Consider the following 12,452-nt stretch of genomic DNA (forward strand, 5'->3'; position numbering starts at 1 on the left):
TTTTTTTAACTGCCTTAACAAAATTCTGTTAAGTTTGTTAAATCTGCATTAAATGATTTGAAATTGTTTTGGCTTTTTATAATAAAAGTTTTCAACTGCTATTTGGAGTATAAATGTTCTGTTATACGCTCCTAGCAAAATATTCACAAGATCAATTTTGAAATCAAGTTTTTCTCCAAGATTGCTTAAGGCTTTGGATTTTTCTCTAAGAGTGAAGTAGAACTTGCTGTGTACTTTGATTTGATTTGTACCAGGTATGATCAATCCTATTTCCTTCTTTAATTGTATTTCTGAATATTGGTTGTGTAAGTAACATCAAAGGTTGTTCTGAATTTTGTGGTGTGTTTGCCAAAAGAAGTGTGTGTTCTTGAAGTGTTCAAGATCACTTCTTTGGTGTGTGCAGAATCAGAGGTTGTTCTGAATTCTGTGGTGTGTTTGCCAAGATAAGTGTGTGTTATTGAGGTGTTCAAGATCACTTCTTTGGTGTGTGTAGAATCAGAGGTTGTTCTGAATTCTATGGTGTGTTTGCCAAAAGAAGTGTGTGTGCTTGAGGTGTTCAAGGTCACTTCTTTGGTGTGGTTGTTTGTAATATGGATTTTGATTGCATAGTAGATACGCAGTGGTTTCTGGGGACTGAATGTAACTCTTGGGATAAGAGTGAACCAGTATAAATTGCTTGTGTGCTTTTCTCTTGCCCTGAACTCATTTATTCTGCTTTTAAGTTGTTTTAATCACCGCTGATAAAAACAACCGGTTGAATCGCAAAAACAACCGATTGATTTTATGGAAATCAACTTAATCAGTTTTGTTCTTTGTCTTCCTTGATTTCTTTCTCTGTGATTCATCATTGGATTTCATTATACCTTCAAAGTTTGCGAAACTCGTCTATAAACAATTCACCCCCCTCTTGTTTAAGGCCATAAATTCTAACAAGTTGTGTTCTCTATTACCAATTTGTTTACACACATGAAAGAGATGGTGAATGAGTAGTCTTCTTTTTTGTCTCTCGTGTAGTAGTGTGAATGCCTATCATTGTATATTAGCTCTCTTATAGGTTATGTTGTAAACATGTGCTTCAACAACATACGTGAAGCATGGTTTTTGGTTGAACTGTCTGGATATTTTTTTTATTTGGGTTGAGACACTTAAGTGCTTCATTTAATATTAATATATTTATTATTGCTAATAAAACATGCTAAATTTATCTACGATTTCAGATCTTGGATAATAATTCATGGATAATATTGTCAAAGGTTAGACACCCTTAGACTCAGAATGAACATGTTTAATAGATATAAAAACTATCTAATTCATTATAAAACTAAATCAAAATTCCTGAAAGTCAGCCACCTATAGACTCAGAATCAACACATACATAAACACATTTATTATAAATTAAATATTAAATAAAACACTAAACTCAAATGTTAGTTTTTAAGCTTTTGTGACTTGGAAGAAACCTTGAGAGGAGTCACCGAGGCACGTGCAGAGGTGCTCACGATAGTTGCGGGCAATAGAGGAGGTCCGCGACAGAGGTGTTCATTGAAGAGCGCGCGGATGAGATGTTCGATGGTGTGCGGAGATCGCGATTGGGAGTGCAGTAGGGTGTGGAGGTTGCGGCTGGGGCGAGGTTTTACGCAACTGAGGTTGAGTGCAGAGCGGAGGAGGTAAGGTCATGCGACAAGGGGCGGTGGTGAGGGTCAAATGTGGAGAGAGAGAGTTGTAAGTCAAAACATGAATAAACGTAAATTGAACACATACTATTTACGAAAATGATTATTTGACACCCCAAAAGTGCTTGCTCCAAATTACACCTGCTGACATGGATTAATTGATGATGTGGCATGGACAGTTTTGGTAATTTCGAAAAGAACAACGTGGCATGGGCAGTTTCTGTAATTGTGAAAAGGGAAACACTCCAATTTGAAAAGGGTTTCAATTTGAAAATTCCCGCAAGCATAGCATCGTAGAGAGAGAGAGAGAGACGAACGACAAAGGTGCGGAACGGTGGCGGCAGAGACGTACGTTGACGGCGAAGACGTTCTTGGACGGTGACGGTGGAGACGTACTTGGACGGTGACGGTGGAGACGTACTTGGACGGTGAAGACGGAGACATACTTGGACGGTGAAGACGAAGACGTACTTGGACGTGTGCGAGATAAGGGTCTTTATTTTGGTTTTTCTGGCATTTTTATTTTTAGGGTTTGATGTTTGTGATTTAGGGTTTTTCTGTATTACGTTTGTGATTTAGGGTTTTTGTAGATTTTGTTTTAGTTTTTTTGAAGAATAAGTTTACTTCATGTAAGTTGTTGTGTTAAGTAAATTTTTTTTCAGAATTATATGCTTTCTTTCTTAAATGCTTTTTTTTTTTTTTTCAGAATTATATGTGTTAAGTTGATTGCTCTCATTTGTAAGTGTATGTTGCCCTGTTTGATGAGCTGAAGACAAGTGCCAATTGATGCCACTTTTCTGATGATACTGCTTACTAATTGCTTGGATGTCTCAAAACCTTTTGTATTGGGATTTTTTTATTGGCTTGATTGCTCCCATTTGTAACTGTATGTTGCCCTGTTTGATGAGCTGAAGACAAGTGCCAATTGATGCCACTTTTCTGATGATACTGCTTACTAATTGCTTGGATGTCTCAAAACCTTTTGTATTGGGATTTTTTTATTGGCTTGATTGCTCCCATTTGTAAGTGTATGTTGCCCTGTTTGATGAGCTGAAGACAAGTGCCAAGTGACAATCTTTTACAAATAATTTCTTACTAGCGAGATTGATATAGAGATATGATTCCTCTTTGTATGGAGAAAACTTTATTAGAAGAAGTGTATATTGGTTTGGTTCTGAATGGGAAACATTCACACAAATTAATTTTTCTTAATTTGAAATCAACGAAGATTAAATAAAAAGGAAGATTTACCTCAAAGTTAGGATTATGATAGTCATTTTTGTGTGTTGTTTGCAAAGTCCTAAAGGGGGAATTGTTTGAGGTATCATATATATATATATAGGTTTATATTATTGTTTTAATTTTTTTAACACTGGGACTTCAACTGTGTCTATTTTACAATGTTCATATTTACCCTTATAGTGTAAGTGGGTGGGGTTTGGCATGATGTGGTGGTCATTATAACCCCTATAGTGTAAGTGGAGACCCATGTGTTAATAATTGGGGACCCATGAATAACTTTCTGCATGCTCATTCTCTTCAATTATTTTTTTGTATTCCTGAAACTGGAGCTGAATGTTGTGTGTAGTTTAGACATAGTTGGATGGTATGAATGTTAATTGGGTGGATTTTAACATGATGTGGTGGTCATTGGAACCCTTATAGTGTAAGTGGGGACCCATGTGTTAATAATTGGGGACTTATGAGTAACTTTTTGCATGGTGTTTCTCTTCAATTTTGTTTTTGGATTCCTGGAACTGGAGATGAATGTTGTTTGTAGTTTAGACATATTTGGATTATATGAATTTTAATTGGGTGGGTTTTAGCATGATGTGGTGGTCATTGGAACTCTTATAGTGTAAGTGGGGACCCATGTGTTAATAAGTGGGGACCCATGAATTAGTTTCTGCATGGTTATTGTCTTAAATTTTGTTTTTGGATTCTAGGAACTAGAACTGATTGTTGTGTGTAGTAGTTGTTCTATTTACTTGTAATATTTACTTAGTTGTGTTGAATGTGTTTGTAGGTTATGCTATTTCTAACCGACTTCTTAAATATGAATCAAATTGTTCATTTTGGAGTGGTGAATCGCTTTTCATTCAATCCGTTTTTTTGTGGTTAGTGTTGATTTAAATTGATTTTGATTTCTTTTAAGTTTTTGTTATTACTAATAATAGAGTTTAGGGTTGCATACTCGTGTAATTGAGGAGATGATCAACAATGGGGGACAAAATTCATGGTCCAGTTTGGATTACATGTCATTTTATGAGAATGCTTTATTCCCATATCAGGGAATATCTTATTGCGATTGTGTAAGTTAATATTATTGATGTTTTCTGTGAAATTTGTCGGTGTTTGTTAGAATGGTGATGTTGACAGTGACTTTAAACTTTGCAACGTTCTGTAGGTGTTTGTCCCAACCGTGTTCAAGGAGCACTGGTGGTTGTACGCACTCAATTGTCGAACAGGGCAATTGCATGTATTGGACTCCATTGGTCATTGAATTGAATATCGATTCAAGATTGATAAAGCAATGGTAAATACCTGGATGTTCTTGAATACTTATGAATATATTTGGTTTTGGATTTCTTTATCATTGTTGTTAAATTGCATGTTGTAGGTTGATCGTCTACAACACCTTTTTGAAATTCTTGACGAATTTTCTGGAAAGAGTGGTGCTCAAATTTCATTGGTAAAAGAAATGTTCCCCTACAACCGAATAGGTTAGTATTGACAGTAATATTCATATTTATTTTGATTTGATATTTTCTCTAATTTGGTTTGGAGTTAATATTTGGATTTGTTCTTTAGGGTTAAATTTATTTTGGTTGTATGCAGTTATGACTGTGGTATTTTAGTTGTGAAATATATGAAGTTGTGGGATGGTTCACAGCACTTGGAAGGGAATACCTTTCCCAATTACACCACGGTAAGATTTATTTTGATTACTTAACACGTTTTATTTATAGTTTGGTCATTGCAAACTGATTCCATGATATGTTATTTAGAAGGAGCTCCTACGCTTTCGTCAAGAGATGCTATTTTCGTGGGTGTTGCATGAGTCTAACGTTCAACGAAAAGCCGTATTGACAGATTTGGAAGTAGATTGCCCTTGATTTTTATTGGACTTATTTTGAATGTAATTGTACACTTTCAATTGTAACAAAAAAAGTGTTAGTTATTATGAGCTTATGTGAACAATATAGATACTTTTTTTTTCTCATTTACCAGCATTCGAACACGGGTTTGGGAGGAATCAATCTTCCAATTGGTTACCATCCAAACCAATGCATGCTAGTTTATAGATAGATATAGATACTTTTATTTCATGAATGGAAGCATTCTCAATTTCATTTAACTTATTTAGTTTAAGTATTGTTTTATGTCATATTTTGGGCAGAGAGTAGTCATTGGAGCACAAGAATGTGAAGGTCTTTGTTAATAAATTAATTGGAACCCTTATAGTGTAAGTGGGGACTCATGTGTTAATAAGTGGGGACCCAAGAATAACTTTGTGCATGGTCATTGTTTTCAATTTTGTTTTTGTATTCCTGAAAGTGAAACTGAATGTTGTGTGTAAGTGAGACATAGTTGCAGTGTATGAATGTTAATTGGGTGGGTTTTAACATGATGTGGTGGTCATAGAAACCCTTATACTGTAAGTGGGGACCAAAGAACAACTTTTTGCATGGTCATTGTTTTCAAATATTTTTTTGGATTCTTGTAAATGGAAGTGAATGTTGTGTGTAAGTGACACATAGTTGGACTGTATTAATGTTAATTGGGTGGATTTTACCATGATGTGGTGGTCATAGAAACCCTTATACTATAAGTGGGGACCCAAGAACAACTTTCTGCATGGTCATTGTTTTCAAATATTTTTTTTGGATTCTTGTAAATGGAAGTGAATGTTGTGTGTAAGTGACACATAGTTGGATTGTATTAATGTTAATTGGGTGGGTTTTACCATGATGTGGTGGTCATAGAAACCCTTATATTGTAAGTGGGGACCCAAGAACAACTTTCTGCATGGTCATTGTTTTCAAATATTTTTTTGGATTCTTGTAAATGGAAGTGAATGTTGTGTGTAAGTGACACATAGTTGGACTGCATTAATGTTAATTGGGTGGGTTTTACCATGATGTGGTGGTCATAGAAACCCTTATACTGTAAGTGGGGACCCATGTGTTAATAAGTGGGGACCCAAGAACAACTTTCTGCATGGTCATTGTTTTCAAATATTTTTTTTGGATTCTTGTAAATGGAAGTGAATGTTGTGTGTAAGTGACACATAGTTGGACTGTATTAATGTTAATTGGGTGGGTTTTACCATGATGTGGTGGTCATAGATGTTGGGTTTAATAGTGCCAAAGTTCAAGAGGGGGGGTGAATTGACCTTTTAAAACTTTCTCGCAGAAACAGTGTTTAACCCAGTTTTACAGAAAATAAATCGATTTATGTGAAAATGAACAGATTTATTTCAGCACTGTTTTTCTGTTTGAAACGCTTTTAATACAGCAAGGTTAATCACAAGACTATGCAGATAGTTTATCCAGATGTACACACACAGATATCATATTGAAAACCAGTGAAACACCAAAACAGCCAACTTCAGTTTCAAGCAAGTGATTAAGGTTCAATTGATAGCATGCTAGTTAATTGAGTGACCTTTGCAAACAAGCTGTTCCAGTGGCTTTTAACAGACTATGAGTGTTCTTCTTGATGTCATGCAATTTTCCAGAAATTAAGAACAATGAATCACAGAACAGCAAGCTTCAACTTTAAGCAATTGTTTAAGGTTCAATTAATAGCATTGACAGTTTCTTGTGCAACCTATCACAGACAATCTGTTCCAATGGCTTTTAGCAGATTATATATGTTCTTATGAGATTTAAACAACTTTTTCAGAGATCAAGAACAGAATGCACAATGCCCAGAAAGAACAGATTTATTTTCAATTGAACCGATTTATTTCATTGCTGTTTTATCAATTATGCAGAAACGAAATTGTAGAGAGTGAGAGAGAATGAACACAAGCAATTATACTGGTTCACTCAACTGAGCTACATCCAGTCTTCACCAACAACAGGTGGAAATCACTAACACACAGTACAACCAAGTACAATTCCCACTGTTCTTGAAACCTACAAGAACTTAGGTACTCTTGCTGAAAAAACCTATTTCAGCATACACACACACCCACTCTTCAAGAACACCTATCAAGAAGAGTGTTCAACCAAACTATTACAAGAAAGAGATGTGAAACGACTACACCTGATTGAGGATACACAGATCTGCCTTAAACCAGTAGGCAAGATTGCTAGAACAGTAGCTGCACCTCACACCAAGCTTTTGGAACCAAACCAAGAACAAGCACTTTGTGATTTTTGAATCTTTGAAGAACAAATGCTAATCCTTTGTAAACACTTAACTCTCTGCTATCAAAACTTGTTTTTGCAAATGTATGAATTGTTTGAATTGTTATTAAACTCAGAAAACAAGTTTGCATTTTATAGAAAGCCAGCTTATAACAGAATTTTGAAAAACAGTTAAAGCTGTTATAAAATGAACAGATTGAAAATAAAATGAACTGATTTATTTTCAAAAGCAGTTAGAGAATTTGTTAAGAGAGGAGACTTAGTCAACCATTCTGGTGCTGAGATAAAACTGAAAAACGTTTAAGCTTGACATGGCACCAGAGACAAAAAGAATCTATTCATTTACAGATGAACAAATTTATTTTTCAAAACGAAAACAGAGAAAGTTTGCAAATTTAAAACTCAGTCGTTTTGAAAAGAAGAAGACTTAGTCAAAATACCTGATGCACAAAATCTAATTTTTACAAGACTTTAGCCAAGGCATCAGTGAAAAAAATGAATCTGTTTATTTAGAAAAGAACAGATTTATTTTTATGCAGTAAACGTGTTTTTTGTAAAACATGTGAAAAACAGTTTAAGAAAACTTATGCTTGTTCTTATCACATGGCCAGTGGTTATGAGGTGAGTTACTCAGCAAAAAAGCCCACTCTTAGACAACCTCTAAGCACTACCTAAGACATACTTAAAGCAAAGCAAAATACAAATGTAATGTACATAGAAGTCTTCATCAAACACAATCTTGAAGGAGCAGCAACCATCTTCAACAATAGAAACCCTTATATTGTAAGTGGGGACCCATATGTTAATAAGTGGGGACCTAGGAACAACTTTCTGCATGGTCATTGTTTTCAAATATTTTTTTGGATTCTTGTAAATGGAAGTGAATGTTGTGTGTAAGTGACACATAGTTGGACTGCATTAATGTTAATTGGGTGGGTTTTACCATGATGTGGTGGTCATAGAAACCCTTATACTGTAAGTGGGGACCCATGTGTTAATAAGTGGGGACCCAAGAACAACTTTCTGCATGGTCATTGTTTTCAAATATTTTTTTTGGATTCTTGTAAATGGAAGTGAATGTTGTGTGTAAGTAACACATAGTTGGATTGTATTAATGTTAATTGGGTGGGTTTTACCATGATGTGGTGGTCATAGAAACCCTTATACTGTAAGTGGGGACCCATGTGTTAATATGTGGGGACCCAAGAACAACTTTCTGCATGGTCATTGTTTTCAAATATTTGTTTTGGATTCTTGTAAATGGAAGTGAATGTTGTGTGTAAGTGACACATAGTTGGACTGTATTAATGTTAATTGGGTGGGTTTTACCATGATGTGGTGGTCATAGAAACCCTTATACTGTAAGTGGTGACCCATGTGTTAATAAGTGTGGACCCGTCAATAACTTTCTGCATGGTTATGGCTTTCATGTTGCTTTTTCTCACTACAATTGCATGCATGCAGGGGAGGGGATTACAATAATTTTATGACCAACCTAATTCTCATTCAATTCAACGAAATTCAATGCAACAAATTTAAAATGATTGTATTTTGAAGACATCATGGTTATCATTTTGTTCAATACCCAAGACATTTGCTTTTTCACACAAGTCCCTTTTCCTTCCTTCAAACATTAACATGTGCCCCAATGTTCATCTATATATGGCATGCGATAGGATGAATTTTTTGAACTATACATCCATTCCAAATGGAGTCATGGGAAGGACTTGATATCGACGACAACGACATTGGTAGTTATGTACGGCGTTGCAACTCCACTACCAATGTCATTCCGGGACCAGCTGGTAATGTGCAAGCCGTGATTCTTAATCGGAACTATGACCAAGCAGTAAACACTCAAGAATTTATAAACCATATAGATCAACAAACTTATGACTGTGATTTTACATCCAACCAATGGAAATGGGCAGAAAAATTCCTTCAATTCCAAGGTAATATTCAATCACGTTTTTTTAGAATGGAACAACAAAATTTTATGTCTAATGATGTTTTCATTTTATTGCGAAGGAGAAATTGAAGGACGTGGTTCTGAACAAAGATCATTCCTGAGAAGTTTGAAAGAATTAGATGTTTTCCCACTCCTAAGTTGTCTAATCAAATCATGCAAGGACACTGGTCTAGGAGACATGTTAATAACAATTAAGGTAACATCCGTATTATGTAGTCTTTCTTACATTTTGCAAAAGAAGTTGTATATTAAATTTCTTGCTTTACAGGATCCGACGGGGACTGCAAGTGCAAGTGTTCATGGGAAGGTTTTAAAGAATGAAGAATTTGGTTTTCTAATTGAAGTTGACTCTGTCTTAGTTTTAAAGAATGTATTAATGCACGAAAAACAAACTTTTCTTTTACAATTCCATATGTAATGTCATTCATACAAGTACTTTTGTGTGTTTTTTAGGTTGGCCTTTTCAGTCCAAATTGAAGGAACTTCTACCTTAATATCACTCTTAACAACATTGTCAAAGTATGTAGTCAAATAACATAAATGTAATACAACTGTGGAGGTTAAAATAATAACGGTCTTCTTTACATTACATTACATGCTTGAAATTAAATTGTCATTCATGTAGGTTTTCAATTCTGACATATGTCCACCCACTGACGACTTAGTTCGTGCTTGTCATCCAGTAGTAAGACTTCCACCCACGACTCTAGGTACAATACAAGAAATGAAGAACACTTTAAAAACTATAATGAAAGTTGCCCATATATATTGTCTAACATTTGACTTCCTCATCTATGTTCAGATGCAGAAAAGATGGAGTTATTATTCAAGGCCATCAAAAAATAAGGAATTAGACAATCTTGAATATTATGTAGCTCGAACTTGTATGTGACGTCAAATAATGTTAAATGACAATTATTAACATCTGCATTACATATTATTTCGTATATTTATTGGTGAAAGACTACCTCAGTTTTTTGGTGTTTTTATGTAAGTGGGGACCCCTTTGATTTTAACTGGGGACCTATGTTGAAATTTTTGCACAGTCATTTCGTCCTCCAAGTGAGTGATTAGTTTTGGGTGTTTTGGCTGCAAAGAGGGTTTTCAGATGGGAGTCCAGGGACCTCTTTGGAGGTTCAGATTGGCCAAAGACTACCTCAAATTTTTGGTGTTTTTATGTAAGTGGAGACCCCTTTCATTTTAACTGGGGACCTATGTTGTACTTTTTGCACAATCATTTAATCTTGCAAGTGAGTGATTAGTTTTGGGTTTTTGGCTGCAAAGAGGGTTCAGATGGGATTCTAGGGACCTCTTTGGAGGTTCAGGCCATTCATTGGTCAAAGGCAACCTCAAATTTTTGGTGCTTTTATGTAAGTGGGGACCCCTTTCATTTTAATTGGGGACCTATGTTGTACTTTTTGCACACTCATTTGGTCCTCCACTTGAGTCATTAGTTTTGGGTTTTTTGGTTGCACACATGGTTCAGATGGGAGTCCAGGGACCTCATTGGAGGTTCAGGCCATTCATTGGTGAAACACTACCTCAAATTTTGATGTTTTAATGTAAGTGGGGACCTCTTTGATTTTAATTGGGGACCTGTGTTCAACTTTTTGCACACTCATTTCGTCCTCCAAGTGAGTGATTAGTTTTGGGTTTTAGCGATGCAAACATGCTTCACATGGGAGTCCAGGGACCTCATTGGAGGTTCAGACTATTCATTCGTGAAAGACTACCTCAAATTCTGGTGTTTTAATGTAAATGGTGGCCCCTTTGATTTTAACTGGGGACCTATGTTCAACTTCTTGCACTGTCATTTGGTCCTGCAAGTGACAGATTACTATTGGGTTTTTTGGATGCAAAGAGGGTTCACATGGGAGTCCAAGGACCTCATTGGAGGTTCAACCCATTCATTGGTGAAAGACTATATAACTTTTGGGTTTTTTGGATGCAAACAGGGTTGACAATATAATTGCCACCATTCAGTACAAAGTTCAATAATAAAAACAATACTACATAATTAATCAATAACAATATTATTTATGAATAACAAAATTAATCCACTTACAGATTCAGAGTTTCCACAATAATTACTCCTGAACAAAATTATTGGTGCAATACTACAAATTAAAATGGTTTCAACAATGTTAATAAAGCATAAATCCACTAACTTAAAAACAGAAAGCACCTAAAAACATATCCATTAATGAAGCATCAATTTTTGGGTTTTTTTTGGTTTCGTCGTTGAATATGTGGTTCAAGGTGTTTTCAAAACAGCACTCTTGAAACGTTTCCTCGGTTCACCGTTTATTTTAGGAAACATTGTCACTTCTTCATTTGGTTGGACTTCATCTACATGTAATTGTTTATTTTCATCTACATCTTCATGATTGTTGACTTCTTCATTTGATTGGACTTCATCTACATGAAATTGTTTATCTTCATCTACATCTTCACGACTACTTTCTGCCTTTTTTAAGTATGTGCAATCCATTGCAAGAGGTTCAACTTCAACTACTTCTGACGGAGTATCACGACAAAGACAATTTCTCCTTGCAATTAACTCAACTATGTCATTCACCTCTTTCTCCATACTTGTGATTAATACTTCCTGCTCCTCAGATTTCCGCATCAGTTCAAGAACTTTCACCCTCATTGCACGGACTTCATCCTTTGTTGGTTTCTTCTTCGTAATTCGACACCCAATTTGTTCAAAAGCTTCTTCAACAAATTTACTGCAAAGTTCTTCATTGGAAGCACATAACTCAAGAAGAACCTATTTGTTGACATATATAATTCCAAAATTAATTATCTACATTCAAAACAAAATTAATGTAATACAAAGTAAAAAAAAAAACATACCTTATTCTTACGCAAACCACGTCCAAGTTCATGGTCACCAACTGTAACATCCATCCAATGCATGATACGGGGATATTTATTCCCACTCGTAGGTACTTGACGCTTATAAGAGAACAAATGTTCCATCGCCCATATCTGAACAATGAATACAAAAAAACCATTTATTAAAACGTCAACACAGATGCACAATTATTACAAACATTTACCAATAACAAAAATGTTTCATATTACCTGCAAGAGGTAAACGCAACCATCCACATGGATATACGACATATTTCCCCACATAATCCATTTTGAAGCTGAACACAAACTATCAACCAAAATCTCATACACTAAACCCCCCAATTGTACATATCAAGTTTGTCTAAATCATCAACAAGGTTAAACAATCCATCATGAACTAAACCCAATCTAGTAGGGAGAATAAACTCCGATAAACCTAACAAGATATACAACTTACAAAAGTCCTATGAGAAAATATCATTCCCAAGTTTCAAAATAACAAAATATATCATTTCCACAGTTACATGACCTTCTTCAAAAAAACTCCTTATGTGAGATATAATACTACTT

At 35.2% G+C, this 12,452-nt stretch overlaps 2 protein-coding genes across 2 annotated transcripts; one reads left to right on the top strand and one right to left on the bottom strand.

Moving 5' to 3' along the window:
* Nucleotides 1-8,759: 8,759 nt before the first annotated feature.
* On the top strand, nt 8,760-9,497 carry LOC137834325 (uncharacterized). The gene is made up of 4 exons (XM_068642384.1): nt 8,760-9,003; nt 9,080-9,216; nt 9,289-9,390; nt 9,474-9,497. The coding sequence occupies exons 1-4, from the start codon at nt 8,760-8,762 to the stop codon at nt 9,495-9,497; spliced, it is 507 nt and encodes a 168-aa protein (XP_068498485.1).
* Nucleotides 9,498-11,105: 1,608 nt separating this feature from the next.
* On the bottom strand, nt 11,106-12,124 carry LOC137834486 (uncharacterized). Its single transcript, XM_068642521.1, has 2 exons — nt 11,880-12,124; nt 11,106-11,793 (listed from the first exon to the last, which is right to left on the bottom strand). The coding sequence occupies exons 1-2, from the start codon at nt 12,003-12,005 to the stop codon at nt 11,275-11,277; spliced, it is 645 nt and encodes a 214-aa protein (XP_068498622.1). The 5' UTR covers nt 12,006-12,124; the 3' UTR covers nt 11,106-11,274.
* Between the last annotated feature and the right edge of the window lie 328 nt (nt 12,125-12,452).

Source organism: Phaseolus vulgaris, chromosome 5 (assembly GCF_000499845.2).
Source record: "Phaseolus vulgaris cultivar G19833 chromosome 5, P. vulgaris v2.0, whole genome shotgun sequence".
Lineage (NCBI taxonomy): Eukaryota > Viridiplantae > Streptophyta > Magnoliopsida > Fabales > Fabaceae > Phaseolus > Phaseolus vulgaris.